Below are 19,090 nucleotides of genomic sequence, written 5' to 3'. Positions count from 1 at the left end.
TTCCCGCTGTTCTTTTTTTTAACAGCAGCGGATCTTCATCGCCCTGGCCGCCGGCTGTCGAGCAGCTGTTCATCTTCTTCTGCGTCTGGTAAATCTGAGATGATAAGCAGACTTTTTTCACAATGAGGGGGACATCCCTCCCACATCCTGAAAGGATTCTGGGGCGGAAGAACGAAGGATGCGCCATGAACGCGCAGTTTGGGCGACTGGCTTTCTGGTACAAAGGAAAAGCCGTCAGGAGCCATTACGGCTCTATTTTCTCCATAGCTGATTGGTGACCAGGGCATCTGAGGCGTAACCTTATTCGCACGTTTTCGAGAGCTGAATTTCCGTAGCCTGTAATACAGCTCAAATCTACAGCACATCACCAGCGCTGCTGAGGTTAATCCATAACAAAGTCAGTCAACTAGCCAAGAATAAAATGTGATTAATTAGACCGAGATAAAGCCTAATGACATTGGCTCACTCTTATTAATCATTCCATTAACTAGAGGGATAAGAAAACCTCTGACAATGGAATAATCGAAACGGCATTCAGATGTGTACAGTAAAATCAGCCTGCTGTACTGCGAACAGCGGAAAGCTATTTTACACCCAATCAGGTTTCTGACCTTGGCAGAAGACTGGGTTAATCAAATAATGATGTGAAAGTTTAGTCCCAAAATATCATTTTTATTTTTAATTCTTGCCAACAGCCTTTCGTTTTCCGTATTTTCTCTTTACATTGTTGCGGATGCAGGCAGTGAAAATAATCTTGCTCAGCTGCAAGAGGCCACAACTATTTTTAATCACAGGAAGTAATTAATTTATTTTCTAATTTTATTCTGTAATTACTCTGGGCATACTGTCTATAGGGGGCTACTGGTCTCCTGTAGTCACTGGGTCTCCTGCAGTACTGCGTGTAGCCTGTAGGGGGCAAGTCACTCTCTTAGAAGCAGAACAAATGACAGCGACACCCAGACATCTAACTGCCACTTGGATTTATTCAGTCGAAAAAGACGCCACAGTACTTTATATGCAGAGACAACAAAAAACATTTCCGAACACTTTTCTGTACATCATGATAATCATATACAAGCATGCGCACAGATGCATGAGCATGGAAAAATATATCTCTTCTCTTTTTGAGGGTCTTTTTCCTATCATTACACCAGCACCAATGCACTGACTGAAACTGCTGTGAGGTGAAGGGAACTCTCCATACATTACCGCGAGCTGTACTCGCGCATACACAGACACACATGCATACACAAGGACGCATACTCTCTTGCATACAAACACACACACACGAACACACGCTTTCACTTACAAGCGCGCACACACACACACACACACACGCACATGCACACTCCACTCAGGCCTCCTCCTCCGTTAATCTCGCATCCTGTCAATCAAAAGCATCCCTTGACATACCGCATTTTTGGCTACCTTTTTTCCGAATGCGTTCGCGGAGTATCCCCACATCGGCCGCGTGACCAGGCTGCGATTCGTGCCTGTTAAAGTATCTCAAGTTACGCTGCGAAGGCACCCAGCGTTAAAATCCCAGCGCCGCTCGCACGCACACGCGCACGCGCCCGTTCCAGCGTACGCAGAGGAACCCTGACGCGCGTCTCGCCGTAACCCTGTTGCCGGGACGCCTCGCTGCAGACGGTTCGTAACGCTAATCTCGCGGCGGCGAGCGGAGGCGACCCGCGCAGCTACGTGATTCCGTGACATCGCTCGCACCCCGGCGGCGCGCCGAAAGATTAGCGCGGGCCGCAGACACGCGCTCGACGGCGCTCGCACGACAGAGCGTCACGCGACAGCACGCAACGGCGCGCGCGACTTCACCCGCGCGCGTGCGGTCCGTCGACACGTTCTCACCGCGCACAAATACGCAAGCTGCGAGTATAGATTCCGTACGAACTCGCTCACGCACGCACGCACACATATGGAAACGCGACGACGCACGACGAAATCTCTGGCTTCGCCGAAAGGAGCACAAACAGCCGATTGGTCCAGTAACTAAAGTCATGTGACCAGAAAGAGAAATGCCAAATCTCTGAATTTTCAGGATCAAATATACAGAATTGATCCCGGGTGCATTTCCAATGAATATTCAGTGACTCTTTGTCCACCCGTGCAGGGGGCAACATCACAAGAAAGTCGACATACACCATGTGTATACATACGCGAAGCACTGACAGATCCTGCTCTTAAAAGTATGGATGAACGCCGACTGACGCACTGGCATTATAACACACTGGCTGTGTAGAACAGACCGATCCGCACGCTCTCTCTGTCCAGACCCCAGTACCGCCTCGCCGTCCCCGACCCCGCCCCCGCCCCCGCCCCCGCCCCCGCCCCCGCTTCTCTGGCCTACGGGGCAGAATCAGGCAGCGTGGTGCGCGGGAGGCGTGGCTACATCCGCCAGACGCAAGCTGGGAGAGCGCGAGGAAACGCGTTCCCAGAACGGAGTCCATCGCTAAACAAGGAAGGAACCGGAAAAAACACCCCACCCGTCCATGTCCCTCGGTCATGGTGGGGGCGGGGCAGTGTTGCCGGGCTACGCGCGGGGAAGGGGCGGGACTGACGAGCAGGAGGAATGCGCGCCCGCTAATTCAGGTCGTCGTAAATGCTGGGGGTGGGAGGAGCCGGCAGCTTGGGCTTTTTCTTGCGATTGGACAAGCTCAGGCTTCCCTGCGAGCTGCCGCTGGCCCCGCCTCCTCCACTGCTGGCCCCGCCCCCGCCTCCCCCGCCACCGCCCAGACCCAGCGATGGCTTCTTCTTCTTCTTGGGCTTCTTGGAGTCTGAGTTATTAGTGCCTGAGAGAGAGAGAGGCAGGACAAAAAATGAAAATGGACACCAACTGGAAAGTTCTGGAACCAACACAAGGCTTCAGCAGACACCAAGTAATCTGGGGGTTTTTTTTGTTTAAATCGCCAGCATTTCAGACAATATTCACAATCTCTGATTTAATTAGCAGTATTTGGAGGCGTAAGAAGTTAAGGGGGAAAGGGCATGTACTCCATGGTTTTGGAATAACTGGGAGACAGGAAAGAGTTAGGCAGGCTCGAGACAGGCAGATTTTAACAAGATGAAAAACTGCCACATTGCGAGTGAATGTACTTGTTTCTGAAGCTTCTTGTTTGAGTAATTTCACCCGTTCTGTTTATTGTGGTGTATAAATTCCTTTTATAATTCTTTTTGTATGCGCTGTTAACTTCTTACCAGGGTTCTCTGGAAAAGCAGACCTGGGATGAGTTGTAAAGGCTAACAGATCTACATAAAACAAGGCTAACAGTACAAAAGCGATGCTACAGTCCTCCAGCTATTTGAGTAATAGCTGGAGGACTGTGTAAAGTATTTAACCAGAAGGCATTTTGTAAAATATTTCAAGCTGAATCCATCAATACAAAGGTAAATATGCATAATTACATACCTTACTAAGGTGCAAGTGCTTCTTCTAGGATTCTTCTAAATATGAATAGCAAGCAGGTCTACTGGGCCACTCTTTCATAGAAATAGCCAATCTGTCAATCATTTACTAAAGTACCTCTTTTTCCTTTGGCACTACAGAATAGAAATCCAGATATCCCAAGCATTAGGGACCCCCATTCATTGTGTGATCTTCAGTGCAACGATAATGGGTTTTTCAAATGTGTGCATGTGCTACATCACTTCCTCTGAGGGAAACCTGTAGTGACTCACTTGCTTTGGAGGAGGCGGAGTCAGAGGGAGAGATGTCCGACCCATCCCACTGCAGCCGGCCAATCAGAGTCTGCCCATCTGAGGCGTCAAAGCCATCGCTCTCTGCCACTGTGTCAGGGTCAGGCAGCGTTGACCTGGAAACAGAAACTCAGGTTCACAACCAGAACAGCAGAAAGAACTACACCTCCTGCAGAACCTTTCCCTAAACCAAGACCAGCAGAACCTTTCCCTAAATCAAGACCGGCAGAAACTTTCCCTAAACCAAGACCAGCAGAAACTTTCCCTAAACCAAGACTTGCAGAATCTCTTCCTAAACCAAGACCAGCAGAACCTGTCCCTAAACCAAGACCAGCAAAATCTTTCCCTAAACCAAGACCAGCAGAATCTTTCCCTAAACTAAGACCAACAGAACCTTTACCTAAACCGGGATCAGCATAACCTTTCCCTAAACCAAGACCAGCAGAACCTTTCCCTAAACCAAGACCAGCAGAATCTTTCCCTAAACTAAGACCAACAGAACCTTTACCTAAACCAGGATCAGCAGAACCTTTCCCTAAACCAAGACCAGCAGAACCTTTCCCTAAACCAAGACCAGCAGAACCTTTCCCTAAACCAAGACCAACAGAATATTTCCCTAAAGCAAGACCAGCAGAACCTTTCCCTAAACCAGGATCAGCAGAACCTTTCCCTAAACCAGGATCAGCAGAACCTTTCCCTAAACCAGGATCAGCAGAACCTTTCCCTAAACCAGGATCAGCAGAACCTTTCCTTAAACCAAGACCAACAGAATATTTCCCTAAAGCAAGATCAGCAGAACCTTTGCCTAAACCAAGACCAACAGAATATTTCCCTAAACCAAGACCAGCAGAATCTCTCCCTAAAGCAAGACTGGCAAAATCTCTCCCAAAAACCAGACTCATTCCCAAGGGTTTATCATTAATGTTAATTTCAGCAAATTCCAAACTCAGAAGGATTTTTAGGAAATGAAAAAGTGAAACGTATTATTCAAAGTTGCTGGAAAAATCAACGGCATTGCCATTAGACTGAAGTTTCAAAGCTGAAAGGCAAGAAAAAATGGTATTATACCATTAGACTGAAGTATCCAGATGTTATGTAGGTGTACCACAAGGATCAATATTTGGAACCATGACATGTTCCAGACAAACAGACTTTATGTATTAGCACACAAAGTAATGCGAACATACATTACAAAAACGCACACAAACAGGCTTTGTGAGGATGAGAAATGGAGTTGGTACACATTTCGAAGCATTCAGGCTATGGTCCGTGTCATTGCGTACAGTGAGACTACACACTCAGCTAATGCACAGATCATAGACAACAGATCAGAAGTCTCATGAGACCCTTTTTGAGGCATGGAGTCCTTCTAAATACCATGGAGGTAGATAAGAGTAACAAAAACCAGCAACACAAAAGTTCAGAGCTTTAAATGTATCCAAATGCAGCACACCTGGAGGGTCACAAAGCATCCATATGGGATAATATCAGTAAGAACTGTGTCCAGTCCTTTCCTTCCATTGACATGTACCACAGTACCCTCAAGCTGTTGGCCCAGGAACACTCAAATGCCCCCCTTCCATTCGACACATGGTATAAACAGTGTAAAGGGGGAGAAGAAACGTCCATGACAAAATGTTTTTGTTTTTTGTTTTAAACGAAAAAAAGAAAAGATCTTAAAGAAAGGAAGTGAACTGTGCAGTTTGGAGACTGTTCGATGGACACCAACACAGGGATGAGCAGGGTTTGATAGTGCAGAACCTTATCCTCTTCAGAACGGAAATGACTTTCCCCCCCAAATTTCATCCATTGTTGCACATGTAAAGATTGTACCCCACGGAAAACCCCACGCTTGCCACATCCACGCTGTGTCTGCTGCCCATCCCTGCCTACAGAGATGGCCGTGATGTCACCAGCTGTGATGTCACCAGCAGGTGAGGGGGGGGTGGATGTGGGCGGGGCACTCACGCAGACGGCCCCATGAGGAACACCCGGACGGTCCTCCTCTGTTCGTCCGTGTGCTGGGGACACCGCAGTGACCTGCTGGGACACAACGTGGCATTAACCGCCCCCACTTGTGAACAGCTGCCCCCTAAAACACAACCGAGACTACAACTCCCATAACACCCCCTACCCTCCCCAACCTGGGCAGAAAAGAGCATGGGGCGGGGGGGGGGAGGGGCGGGTCACCCAATCAGAACATAGACCGCCCCATCCTCCTGAAATAGTTTTGCACCAAAAATTGTGAATGTTAACAAACAGCCAATCAGGGAAAGTATAGCATTGAGTGAAACAATTGATATAAGCATTTTTTGTAGGTGAATTTTGCTTGTTTGAAAGAAATATAAATAAATAAAACATTGCCACTTGTGTACCCAACTGATTGTCTGAACCAGACAATACCACTTTCACATCTGTAGCAGGTAAAGTTACCGTGTCTCCAAAATAAACCAAAAACCTTCCACCAATTTATGCACAGTCCACCGTCTGAAACACTCCAAGGCTTCTGCACACTGGTGAAAATGTGGCAGAGAAGTACTACCGTGTGGGCAGTCTGAATCACCAAACCCCTGAATCACCACAACCCGGGTACCGGCGTCAGCTGGAGGATGGACACAGGACTTACTGACCGCTCTCAAGCGTGCCGTCGGTGAGAGGCACAGCACAGACCTGAACTGGCAACCTCCAGGCTCTATGGGGTTTAACGGTTCGTTCCCCTATGCATCTGCTTTCCTGAATCGGAGAACAATTTCGCTGAACGTGAGACTCCGGTGGACGCGCGTCGTCAAAAATCCGTGGGAAACGCGTGCCGGGATTTCGCGGCGCGCGCTAAACCCGCGCCTCCTCGTTAGCTTGGCGACGGCGGCAGGTGATTCTTGGCGGCTGGGGGTCCTTACCGTGTGCACATCTTCTTCGTGTGCTCCGACACAACCCCGCATTGCTGGGGAAACAGAATACCAGAAAGCCGTTACACGAACCATGCGGAAAGTCTCTTTCCAGAGCAGCTCCGCTATCGCAGAAACACATGCATGAAAGGAGGGAGAGTAAAGGGTGCCAGTGTAGTATAATGGGCAAGGAGCTGGTCTTGTAACCTAAAGGTCACAGGTTCGATTCCCGGGTCAGACACTGCCGTTGTACCCTTGAGCACCCAGCTGTTTAAATGGATGTAAAAGTTGTGTAAGTTGCTCTGGACAAGAGCGTCAGCTAAATGACAGTAATGTAATGTAAAAGGAAAAGACCACTTCTTCTGAGTCCGTGGTTACAGTGAAAGAAAGGCCAGCATGTGCCTAAAACACAGCCATATCCACATCTAAAATACTGCAGACAGGCGTAGAAGCAAGCCAACCAGACGAGTCCTGAAGTGTTTGAAGACTGCAGGGAACAGATGGTTACCAGCACTTCAGAGAGATAGACAAGAGCTTCTAGTCAGGACTGCCCAACATTAGTCCTGAACAATGAAGTTTTCCAGCTCTCTGTAAACCACAAGCGATGCGTTAATGGCACAGGGACTCTAAACTGGCTCAGGCAAGACGGTGAAAAGATTGGGTTGAAAAACCAGCAGGTGCTGCTGCCTTCCAAGACCTGGAAAGTGTACTCTCGGAACGGCCAACAGTCAACGGAAGGGTCAACAAGGTTCAACAGTGTTGACCTACCATGAAGGTCAATTGCTACGCTACGGACAAACTGAGGATGAAGCAAAAATGAAGTCACGTGTGATGGGAGAGATCTACTGATGAACGATACCGGGTTAGCCCTCACCGTCGTCAACAGCGACCTCAGCTCATCTGGGCCCAAGGTTTCGTAGCTGATGCCGCAGTTGTAGTTGTACTGCCAGGGAGGACAGAGCGGTCAGTTCAAACAGCGTTTGTACAGAAACCCCAGCTTAAAATGGCCGAAGAAGCAGAACACATGTAGAACTGAAACACTTTGTTTACCCACAGTACACTGGCACAGATGCGTAAACTGCGCGGGAAACGGGGGTTACCTTGTATGTATCCGAGTTGACGCTACTGCTGTGCTCTCCTGTGTGAGAAGAAGAGAATGCGTGACAGTTGAGCGCAATCACTTACTGAGCATGCTCAGAAGCACAGACGCAGCATGACAGCTTGCCTCGACACAAGACTTCATCAGCTAGGTAATCCCAAACAGATAGTGGTTCTACCTTTGCGTTATTTCAAACGAGCAACGAGCAGATGTCATTTTCGGTTGTTCATTTTCCTGTGTTTGCACCTAGAAAGATGCGTGGTTTCAACAGCTGACTCCATCAGAGTTGTTGACCTATTTGACCTCATTGTAAATTCACCCCTGACTCCAGGTTATTTGGTTTCCCCTTTACAACCAAACACACGGTGGGCATAACGCACACTGGCCTCAGTACTTATGAGAGAAGCACAGCCCTCAGGTAACATCCAGAGGAAACAAGAAAACCGGCCATGCAGGAAATGTAATTTATTTTAAAATATGTTCAGTAGCGTTACAGGTGGGCAGATTATTAGTATTGAATTTTGCCTAATGGGTGCTAGAGAATGATATTTCGTGGAAAAGAGCTCCGTTTGTCTGTATTCACAGCACAAAACCGCTTCTATAATCCACTTGAGTGTCCTTTTAAAGCTTTAAGCACATCACCCAAATCCCCTCACAGCCTCCTCCAGCCCACGGCTAGAGCTTGTGTGGAACATGCATCTCTTAAACATTCGTGATGTGGTGACTAATTGCAAACACATTGTCCTAAATGACTGAAGTATTTGTATAATCCTAGGATGACCTTCATGGACGCACACACTGTTCACCTTTGTTAATGCATTAAGGGAATACCTAGATCCAGACAAGAACTGAATCCATTGCCAAGACCTTTTCATATTGGGCACGCATAACACATTCGACCCTTCAATTTTTATTACAGAATAGACTTCGATATAGTAGCATATATGTGTAGATACGTAAACTATGTCTACCCATTTATGGATCTTATTCTTATTCGATCTTCAGTAAGCAAACTTTAAATGGCTCATTTTCAACATCGCAGTGAAGGTCTGACATTGAAAAACATCCATTCAGACCTTCCCAAAAAGACAGGAGTGTCTGTTCATTTTTTTTTCTGAGCAACATCTAAGCTCATCTAGTGCTCATTTGTTCCCTGTTATCCTCAAATCTGAAAAGCATCCGGAGATTAATTAATCCCGCTATTTTACTGGCTCTAGCAGGCTGGTGTTAACGTGATAGGCCAATGTCACAATCTACATGCATTTCCACCTCCAACAGGAGCCTCACGCAAGATTGCGATATATCAGAGATAATTTCTATTGATTTATTATCAAAGCATAATCTTGCATCACAGCACTCTCTCACATTAACAGTCAACCTGTTTAAGCACAAAGCGCTGAGAGATTGTGAGAAGGACATGTGAGGCTACACAGCAACCTGCCAATTGGCTTTCTTTTTTTTACTGTTATCGTAAAACCACAAAATTCCAGTCAGGCATACATGGTTATTCAATTCAGGGTATTTATGATTTGGGGGGGTGGATAGAAGGGTTGGGGGTTCCTGGTTTTGGGAGTTGGCTAAAAATGAAACAAAAATACGATGGCAAAACAGACGAAAAAGACGACGCCATCTTTGGTTCTATGCTCGAAGTTCGGAACAAAGAATCTCGGTCTGAGCGGACGGTCCTGGAGAGCCTGCAGTGTGCTCTGTTGTGGCCCCAGTCACGGTCCAAACCGTTCCCTAAAACTTGGTCATCTCGGTCCACAACTCCTCTTCCATCCTCCCATAATGAACTAGTCCTTATGGAACCAACCGACAGCTACTGTACATGCTGAGAAAAATCTGAAACAGCTCATGTTATTTCCCACATAAAATATTCTGTTAGACGGTAGGAGGACACCTGAAAAGACCTGCCATCTTGAAACGACTTTCTAGAGATCCTTAGAAAATTCCCGCCAGCCAGGAGACTGAGCGGAGTTCCCCGCAGGCTTGGTAAATGGTAAATGGACTGCATTTATATAGCTCTTTTATCCAAAGCGCTTTACAATTGATGCCTCTCATTCGCCAGAGCAGTTAGGGGTTAGGGGTTAGGTGTCTTGCTCAAGGACACTTTGACACGCTCAGGGCGGGGTTTGAACCGGCAACCCTCCGACTGCCAGGCTTCCGCTCGGCTTCCTCGCGCGTGGAGGACAATTCCAATTCGGGACGTTCGCTTCCGTTTCTGGCTCCCAGAATCCAGGGCGACTTCCCAGGCTCCCTTCCTGCCTGACCTTTGACCCTAAGCTGAAGTGGGTTGGGCCACTGTCACTGAGGAAGCAAGCTCCCTCTCAACCGTGGGAGCCAGCAACGATGGCGCAGCCAGTGCCCAGCATGTGCACGCTCGCTCACAGGAAATAAATGTGCGTGAACACTTCTATCCCACAATGCACTGCAGTAAATTACACTACTACAGTCTCCACTCCTTTCAGCAGTTACTTCTTAAAGACTGAAATACTTTCCCTAGTTTTAAAGCTCATCCTTCTCTTCAATAAAAGTATGCCGAACAGACTCAACACTCCTGCACAAGTGATATTCTGGAATTAATACATTAGGCCTTAATGCCTGGCAAATGCAGTCTGTCTACGCTTAGTAGCTCAGAGGGCTTTTGAACTCGACCACATTATCGCCATCTCGCCATCTCGCGAACTCTCTACTCACCGTTTTTATGCTTCAAAGATTTCGATCTTCTGGGCGAATTCGGATTCTGGAGTTTAAAAAAAAAACAGTGAATCTGCTGTTACCTCCTTGGTTTCAATACCTGGGAGACCCCGCGTTCATGTATAATGCAAAGAGTCCAAAGACATGATCTACACAAGCACACACCTCCCTCCCTCCCTCTCTCTTTCTCTCTCTCTGTGCTTTCTCCCAGTGTGCTTTCTCTCAGTCTCTCTCTCTCTTCTCTCTCTCTGTGCCTGCGATGGTTTCGCCAGTTGTTGATGGCTTTCATTATCCAATATGAGTCTCGAGGTAAAAAGTGCAATGCTGTTCCATCCTGAGTACTTTAAAATGGTGCACCACCACTGCAACACATTCCCTTAGTTAAAATGCATGATATGTCCCTGAGTAATAATATTTATAATAATCATCATAACTTTATTTGTAATGCGCCCATCGTGCAACAGAATTCTATGGCTTAGTGTAGCTCCGTGGAGAGATACATAGAATAAACAACAACACTACAGCAAGAGCACTTAAACCCAGGTCTAAAAAACATGCCATCTACAAAGCATGTGGACTGGTTTACTGCAGTAAGTAAACTTACCAATGACACAAGTAGTTTCGAATGTAAAAATACCTTGTCTGACTTCCTCTTCTTAGCTGCAACAGAAAAAGGAGAGAATGGTTTGAGACAGGATTAGGAGTCAATGGCGAGAAAAAAAAGCAGGAGTTGACCAATGGCATTCAAGCTTCCTTTCATTGGTCAGAACTGAGGGTCTGCAGGTGTGTAACCGTGAGCTCTGGGCCAACGGGAGCCAGCGGCTGGCAGCACAGCTGGACTGAGTGGAAGCCTCACCTTTCTTCTCCGCCCCGTATGACCAGTCGTTGTCGTTGATGTCATCGTTGTCCTCCTGGTCGCTTTCCGATTTGCTCATGTTGTTGCTGCTGGCTATTCTGGGGTGGGAGAAGAAGAAAGAGAGAAATTGAGATAGGGCACAGAGAGAGAGAGAGACAGAGGTGGAGAGAGACAGAGGGAGATAGAAGAGAGAGATAGATTGAGAGCGAGCACAGAGAGAGAGAAAGAGAGAGGGAGGGAGGGGGAGAGAGAGAAAGGGAGCAAGACAGAGAGATGGACGAGCAACGACGCTCAGGTTACTGAAAAGGATCCACCTCCGTAAACACAGCAACACAGCCAATGAAACATGACCAATCTGTGCTCTCTCTACAGAGAGGTGTCCTAGAGGAAGGCCTTCACAGCCAAGTAAGGCAACATTTTTTACAAGCAATCACAGAGCATGGGATAAGGGTGGCCAAGACAGGGCGGGGCACAGCCAAAGCCATCTTTCAGACGAGACTTCAAATCGAGGTCTTGTTTCACCGTGGTCATTAAAGATCCCACAGCATTTACATTTACATTACAGGCATTTGCCGTAAAGAGTAGGGGAGTTCCCGGGTGTCCTGGCAAAATTCCCCAAACAGAACCTGCTGCCTTATCACCCCCAGTTCAATTGGCTCAATTGATCCCTCCCCCTCTACTCTAATATGTGGAGAGTGTTCTGACACAAAATGGCCACCATGGATCACTGAGGTGAGAGGTACGATTGGTGGAGTCTACTTTCCCCCTCGCTGTAAAATACTAAAGTGCAGTACTCCACCAATCAATTATTATTAGATAATCTGCTACAACTCATCTACAAAAAAAAAAAAATCGGATTTATCGATTTTTTAAAAATCATTGGCTGAAGTTGTCATCCCTTGTAAACTGCCACTGTACCTCATTTTGAAAAGAGGCAATTCCACTGTAATGTGTGCGATTCAAGCACTACACACAGAGGTAAAGTGCTGCTGACGTGGCTCTTTTTGTGGGGAGCTCAGTCTTAAGAAGTATACGTCATTTCACTCATTCAATCTCATAAGCAGCTGGATGCTGGTCCAGGGGACTGCCAGGAAAAGAGCCATCTTCCAGTAAGATCACTGCAGAATGTTTGGCAGCGCTTCACATGTGAAATATTTTATAATTATTAATAATAATAATAATAATAATAATAATACTACATTTATTTTATATAGCGCTTTTCATGAACTCAAAGACGCTTTACAATAAGTGGTACATACATACATACATACAATGAAACATACAAATCAGAGAGGAAAAAAAAAAAGGGGAAGACAAACATCAAGGGAAAGCTAGGGAAAAGAGGTGGGTTTTAAGACGTGATTTGAAGGAGGTGAGTGAGTCTGAGGTACGGATGTCAGGGGGGAGGGCATTCCAGAGTTTGGGGGTGGCAACTGAGAAGGCGCGGTAGTCAAAAGAACGGCGCTGAGAGGGGATGATGGTGAGGAGGCCGGCAGTGGATGAACGTAACTATCTGGGTGGCTGGTAGGGGAGCAGGAGATCAGAGAGGTAAGTGGGTGCGAGGCCATTTAGGGATTTGTAAACTAGGAGGAGTCTGAATGTGATGCGTGATGTGATTGGGAGCCAGTGTAAATCTTTCAAGATAGGGGTGGTGTGAGACCGGGAGGATGTGCAGGCCAGTATTCTTTTGGCCGAGTTCTGAACCAATTGCAGTTTGTGTAGGAGGCGGGAGGGAAGACCAGTGGGGAGTGCATTGCAGTAGTCTAGTCTGCTGGAAATGAAGGCGTGAATGAGTTTTTCTGCATCGGGATGGGTGAGAGAGGGTCTAAGTCTGGAGATATTGCGTAAATGGGAAAATGAAACCTTGACAGTGTTGTTGATGTGCTTTTCAAAGGAGAGGGATGGATCGAGTATGACACCGAGGTTGTGGACCAGGGGGGAGGTGGAGACAGGGGTACCGTCAATGGTGAGGGAGAAGTTGTGTAAGTTTTGTGAGCTGGGGTTTTGGTCCGATGAGAATGATTTCAGTTTTTTCACAGTTGAGTTTAAGAAAATTGTGTTGTATCCAGGATTTGACGTGTGTCAGACAGGTTTCAATGATGGCAGTGCGTGGCTGATTTGTGGATGTAGAGCTGATATAGATTTGGGTGTCATCTGTATAGAAGTGGAAATTGAGACCAAAGCTGTGGAGGATGGGGCCAAGGGGAAGCATATAGATGGCAAAGAGGAGGGGACCAAGAACAGAACCTTGTGGGACACCCTGTGTGACAGTAGCAAGATCGGAGGTGTGACCATGGATAGATATGAATTCTGACCTATTTGTGAGGTATGAGTGAAACCAGTTGAGAGATAGGCCAGTGATGCCTAGGTGAGACAGACGGGTGAGGAGGATGTTGTGGTTTACTGTGTCAAAAGCGGCAGAGAGGTCCAGGAGGATGAGTATGCTATATGCACCAGAGTCAGAGGATAGGAGTAGGTCATTTATCACTTTAGTGAGGGCTGTTTCAGTGCTGTGATGGGGTTGCAAGCCGGACTGAAGGGGCTCAAAGAGGTTATTGTCGGACATGTATGGACAATAACCTCTTTGACAATAATGTAAACGGAAAAATTAATCGAGAGGTGAACCGGGAAAAGCGGACACGGTTCGTTTCCACAGCTAGGGCACACTTTCTACCGTAATTCACTCTAGACCGGGGCCATTACTGAAAACTTAAGCGGACTTCAGCAGCATTTTGTATGTTTGGCTGCTGGTAATCGTGATTCTGAAGCGAGGGGTCGCTGGTAAAACCTGGAGCGGAGCGCGTCGGAGCGGATCAGGAGCGGATCGGAGCGAACCGGCGGGGGGCTGACCTGCGGTTGGCGATGCGGCTGCTGTTGCGGCCCATGCCCAGGCACTTCTCCAGGTGGGGGGCGAAGCGCGAGGCCGCGATGCTCCGGCTGCAGTTGGGGCAGACGCACTCCTTGTTCTTCCACTGGTTGTACACCTGCCCGAATATGTCCACCCCCGGCTCGTCCACGATTTCTGCCCCCACAGACGTGGACCGCGGTTTAGTAACGCTCGAGCAACAAGCTTCACCTCAAGCTAAGCAAAAAAAACCCAACTGAAAGCAGATTACACCACGCATTATCACAAACGTTTCCATGTTATGCATTAACCTTTGTAAAAAAAAAAAACAGAAAGAGAGGAGAGGAGTGGGGGAGGGAGAGAGGGACAGAGAGAGAGGAGAGATTGTGAGTATGAGAGTGAGTTTGAGAGAGTGAGTGAGTAAGAGAGTGAGTGCAAGTGAGAGTGCACGTGCAAGTGAGAGTGAGAGTGAGTGCGAGACAGAGAGAGAGATGGAGCAATAGTGTTATAGTTTGTAGTCCTAAAACGTGGAAGCGCGTTTGCATGTTGGGTTCCCTCAGCAGATTTCCAATACCTTTCTCCCCATAGGGAATTCATTTTCTGTAGAAAATAAGGTTTGTGGTTGATGTAAGCCTGAGAGAGTTTTGTTCTATGAGATAAATTACACCCATTATATCTCAACCGTGAATTTTGAAACCATTATGTGCTTTCAAAAAGTAAGTTCTTAAGTTACAATAGTGAAACTACAACAACTGTCACATTCTGGCAATCAGCATTCAATTTTCCATAATAGCCCACCTGCATGCAACAACCATTGTAGTTTCAATATAGCAACATGTTAGTAACTTTTTGAAAGCACATAATGGCTTTAAAACGGCTTCGAAATTCACGTTTGAGATATTAATGGGTGTACTTTATCTCATAGAGCAAAACTCTCTCAGGCTTACATCAACCGCAAACCTTATTTTCTGCGGAAAACGAAATCCCTACTAGGAGAAAAAAGAATCTGCCGAGGGAACCCACGGCGGAAGAAGCTTCCGGGTCGGCCCACGAAGCGACGTCATCGCCGCAACACTCCATCGGGTCCCGTGATTGGCCAGCCGCACCGAGCGTGGCAGGAAGCCGGCGCCGCTCACCGAAGTCCTTCATGCTCTCCTGGTCCGTGTCGTCCAGGAAGAAGTAGCCCTGCTTGACGGCGCGGTGCACCTCGAAGCACAGCCCCAGGCAGGCGTCCTCCACCAGGTCAGAGTATATGTCGTGAGCTAAGGCCTGGGGGGGGGGGGGAGACCGTGGAGAACGGCGCCATGTGACACCGGATGTGATAACAGCACGTCATTCTGTCACGCGTATTAGTTTACACTGAACAGAAAACGTAACCCTGTCACATGACCCGAGCCACCGCCGACTAACCGCCGACTAACAGGATTATGGGATTACGCAGCATACAAGTTCCTGTGTGTGTGTGTGTGTGTGTGTGTGTGTGTGAGTGTGTGTGTGTGTGTGTGTGTGTGTAAGTGTGTGTGTGTGTGTGTGTGTGTGTGTGTGAGTGTGAGTGTGTGTGTGTGTGTGTAAGTGTGTGTGTGTGTGTGTGTGTAAGTGTGTGTGTACGTGCGTTTGTCCTGCAACACACTCATTCCTGGCTCCTCCCTCCCAATATCGGACCAAGCCAATCAGGAGAGAAAAAGGTGTCACATTTATTTAACAAAATGGCCAAGGCTCAATTTATACAAAACTATAACGAGTGAATGCTTTCGCATTTAGGATATGGACATGATGGCATTTCTTTGTGTAAATTCAGCCTGAGGACAGCCTGTTAAAAGCATGCGCCCGTGTCTTGTTCAAATCGTGCAATAACCTTTTTCAAATTTTCTATGGCAACAGCACATGACAGCCTACACTCTCTCACCCCAACTGCAACTATGGAAACCCTTTAGCAATGGCCAAGGTGACAGGCGTGAGCTGTCGGACAAGTGACAGTTATTCCTGGGTTTCAGACATTTGTAGCTGTAAACGGGGACTGTAATGCTGCGGATAGCGCCGTGGGGTCAGAGAGTTAAACGGAGTCTCTTTCCTACGTCTGCATGGAGCGGGCGAGCGAGTTGCTAAGCAACACGGACAGCAATCAGCTCTACTGCCACACTCTTGTTTCATGGGAGAGGCTTTGCTGAACTGACACAGTGCAGACTGCTTGCCTTTCTGTATGCCCTGGTGCATGTGGTCTGTGTGTGTGTGTGTGTGTGTGTGTGTATGTGTATGCGCATGTGTGTATGCGTGTGCGTGCACTGCCGCGGTATGCATTCATGAAGTTTGATTAAGCATAATTGTAAATTTGTTATATATAATTTATGTTTTCAAAATAAATCACATAATCACATAATTTGTGGTTTATAAAAGACAAATTAGGGGAAGATACATTTGTTCAGGCTCATAGTACTGTGGGGCAATGAGCATCCTGTTCAGGCTCATAGTACTGCAAAGCTACGAGTAGCCAGCTAGCTCAGGCTCACATACCATAAGGATCTGTAGCAGCCTGGTCCGGTTCATAGTGCAGTAAGGCAATGAGCTCGACAAATGACGCTACTAAAAGCAAGAACTAAACGGCAATGCTGTTTATTAGAATCTGCACACTCACCTCCAGCTTGGTGTTGTCCAGGCCAGACAGAGACATATCCTCCATTTTCATTTGCGAAAATTAAAGGGGAAGCACAGCTGTCTACATATTTCAGCCAGTGCAAAGTGAAGCTTTGTGGAGACACAATGGAAACAGAAGGATCTCTGTAGAAAAAAAAAATAAGAGAAGACAGTTGCTGGGGTTCAATCAACATTAACCTTTAAATTTGACTAACAAAAGCAATAATTCTTTTTTCTTCACAGTTTGGCAAGTGTAGCAACTGCTTAAACTAATACTAAACTAATGCGTGTGATTACTTGGAAGTTGAAGTTAAGTAAGGTGCCTATCTTCTTACTGGATGATCTCTATGACCACAACAACAATTAAAAGCACATTTTATTCTGTAAACATGAATATCTACCTTCTACTGAATTTCAGTTACACATCCTGAATTTTTGTGGAAAACAAAAATAAGAATAAAAAGGTTTCAGAAACTCAAATTAAGGACCTGATTTACTAAGACCCTTAGCATGTGCAAAACATTTTAGCATTTTTTGACAAATGCAAAATGAACCAACCAATGACTGGTGAAGTACAAATACAATAACAAATCATTGATCATGTTATTGGTTTTGCATGTGCTATAAGGTTTCGTACGTGCCAAATGTCTTAGTAAATCAGGCACTATGTGTATTAAGAAGTCATTGGTGTGCAAGGCATTGAAACTGCTGAAGTCAAATTATTCTGGCATCACAAAACCATGGTGTATTAGTGTAATGAAAGATTTATGTGAGAAATTGCAAACTAGTGCCAAAGTTTAGTAGTGATTTCATGCGCATAGACCTTATCCAAGGATGTGTGTGAAATAAAATAGGGGTGAACTGAGGTAAAGTCAATACTTACATATATATGGCACCGAACCAGGCACCAAGACACGGTTTTCAGATTAGTGAGTATCAAGTGGAGCTTCTTTCTCCTTTTCTTTTCTGTGGAGGCAAATCATGCAGGTTTTGAATTGCTTTCTTTCAACTGTAACAATTCAGTTTGGTTAATTGTGGAGATGACAGGTCTATTTCTATGGTGAAAATAAAGAAACATGTCACACCGTGTGTATAATGCTACCGTGTCAGCTGTACAAAGCATGCACAACTGACAAAGCAGGTAGATGTCATTAATTTAATGTTACTTGGAATAGAGAGAGAGAGAGGGGGGGGGGCTATTCGAAAAGCCCATCACCATTCTAAGCATACTGGGACAATACTGCGCATTTGGGATTGAATACATTATTGCACCTCTAAAGCTATAACGATGTTATACCACTGCTACAATTGTGCCTGCTTTCAAGGCTAATGTACGATTCTCTTTCTGAATGAATCTTCGGCACGTTCCCCCACATAGCAACAATTTGCGAGTTATAATCAGTAGCTCTTCATTATTTGTCATTCCACCCAAGTTAATTCGCTAACGGCTACAAGCGTGATTGATTCCTATGACTAAAAGTGGAACGACGATTTACATGCAACCTGCCACAACAGTACCCATCGCCAGTACGTAAACCCGTACGGGAAGCATTTGTGCCATTTGCTATCCACGCACAGTATTGAAATATATGTATGATTTCTCGAGAGAACAGGTATTGCTCCGTCTCGGGAGACAGACGATACACGGTTATGGGAGTTCAAAGCGTCCGGGAGGCAATCCGACACAATTGTAACAACAAGGCTTTTTGTTACCTGTGCTGTGTACACACTTACCCAGTCCTGACAGGGCCGGGGCAGGCGTTCACAGAGCATACCCGCAGGTCCGCCTGAATCTGTCCATCTCATCGACTGCCTTTCCCCCACGTTTCAAACATTCTATACTACAGGTAAAAACGCACCGCTCCACAACCGTTTCGAAAATATTTGTACGTTTTCAAAAGGCACTAATAAGAAATGTTTTAAGAATATGCTGCCATTTTTACTTCACCAGACTGCACTAATCAATCGTCAATCTTCCGATATCTCAACCCGATAAATAGATGATCTAACCAGTTTATGATAATAATACTCAGAATATACTTATCACATACGAAACATCACCATATGTTGTTTCGGGATATCCAAATATTTATGAGTAGGAAAGAATTTCGGAAAATAACATAAACAGAGATTCCAAAGCCACGGGACAGCCTACTTCGTCGCGACAATTTGATTGGCACGTGAATGAACAAATTGCATAGCAGGTTCAATATATCTACACCAATGATATGCGAGAAAAGGCGGAGTTTACTTCACAGTTGTCCTGTAATCAACCTCTCATTTTAAAGTCGCCAGTGCTGGATATAGAAAGGAGGCAGTGACTGTGATACTGAAGTCCGGTTTCAGAAGCGCAATGTAGGGTCTCTTGT

At 46.3% G+C, this 19,090-nt stretch overlaps 1 protein-coding gene across 3 annotated transcripts; it reads right to left on the bottom strand.

Moving 5' to 3' along the window:
* Positions 1-963: 963 nt before the first annotated feature.
* Positions 964-18,908, bottom strand: LOC118217045 (ataxin-7-like protein 3). 3 transcript variants are annotated; one of them, XM_035398805.1, is made up of 14 exons: positions 18,456-18,908; positions 17,605-17,687; positions 16,723-16,865; positions 15,227-15,359; positions 14,096-14,267; positions 11,246-11,343; positions 11,027-11,049; positions 10,390-10,435; positions 7,694-7,731; positions 7,468-7,536; positions 6,606-6,649; positions 5,677-5,751; positions 3,691-3,824; positions 964-2,804 (listed from the first exon to the last, which is right to left on the bottom strand). In XM_035398805.1, the coding sequence occupies exons 3-14, from the start codon at positions 16,771-16,773 to the stop codon at positions 2,596-2,598; spliced, it is 1,092 nt and encodes a 363-aa protein (XP_035254696.1). In that variant the 5' UTR covers positions 16,774-16,865; positions 17,605-17,687; positions 18,456-18,908; the 3' UTR covers positions 964-2,595. The 3 variants fall into 3 exon arrangements, with proteins under 3 accessions (XP_035254696.1, XP_035254697.1, XP_035254698.1); XM_035398806.1 differs by having other exon boundaries at positions 5,677-5,748; XM_035398807.1 differs by lacking the exon at positions 5,677-5,751 and having other exon boundaries at positions 18,456-18,907.
* Positions 18,909-19,090: the final 182 nt, after the last annotated feature.

This window comes from Anguilla anguilla, chromosome 17, assembly GCF_013347855.1.
Source record: "Anguilla anguilla isolate fAngAng1 chromosome 17, fAngAng1.pri, whole genome shotgun sequence".
Lineage (NCBI taxonomy): Eukaryota > Metazoa > Chordata > Actinopteri > Anguilliformes > Anguillidae > Anguilla > Anguilla anguilla.
The sequence above is the reverse complement of the archived record's forward strand: the minus strand, read 5'-3'. Positions and strand labels throughout refer to the sequence as shown.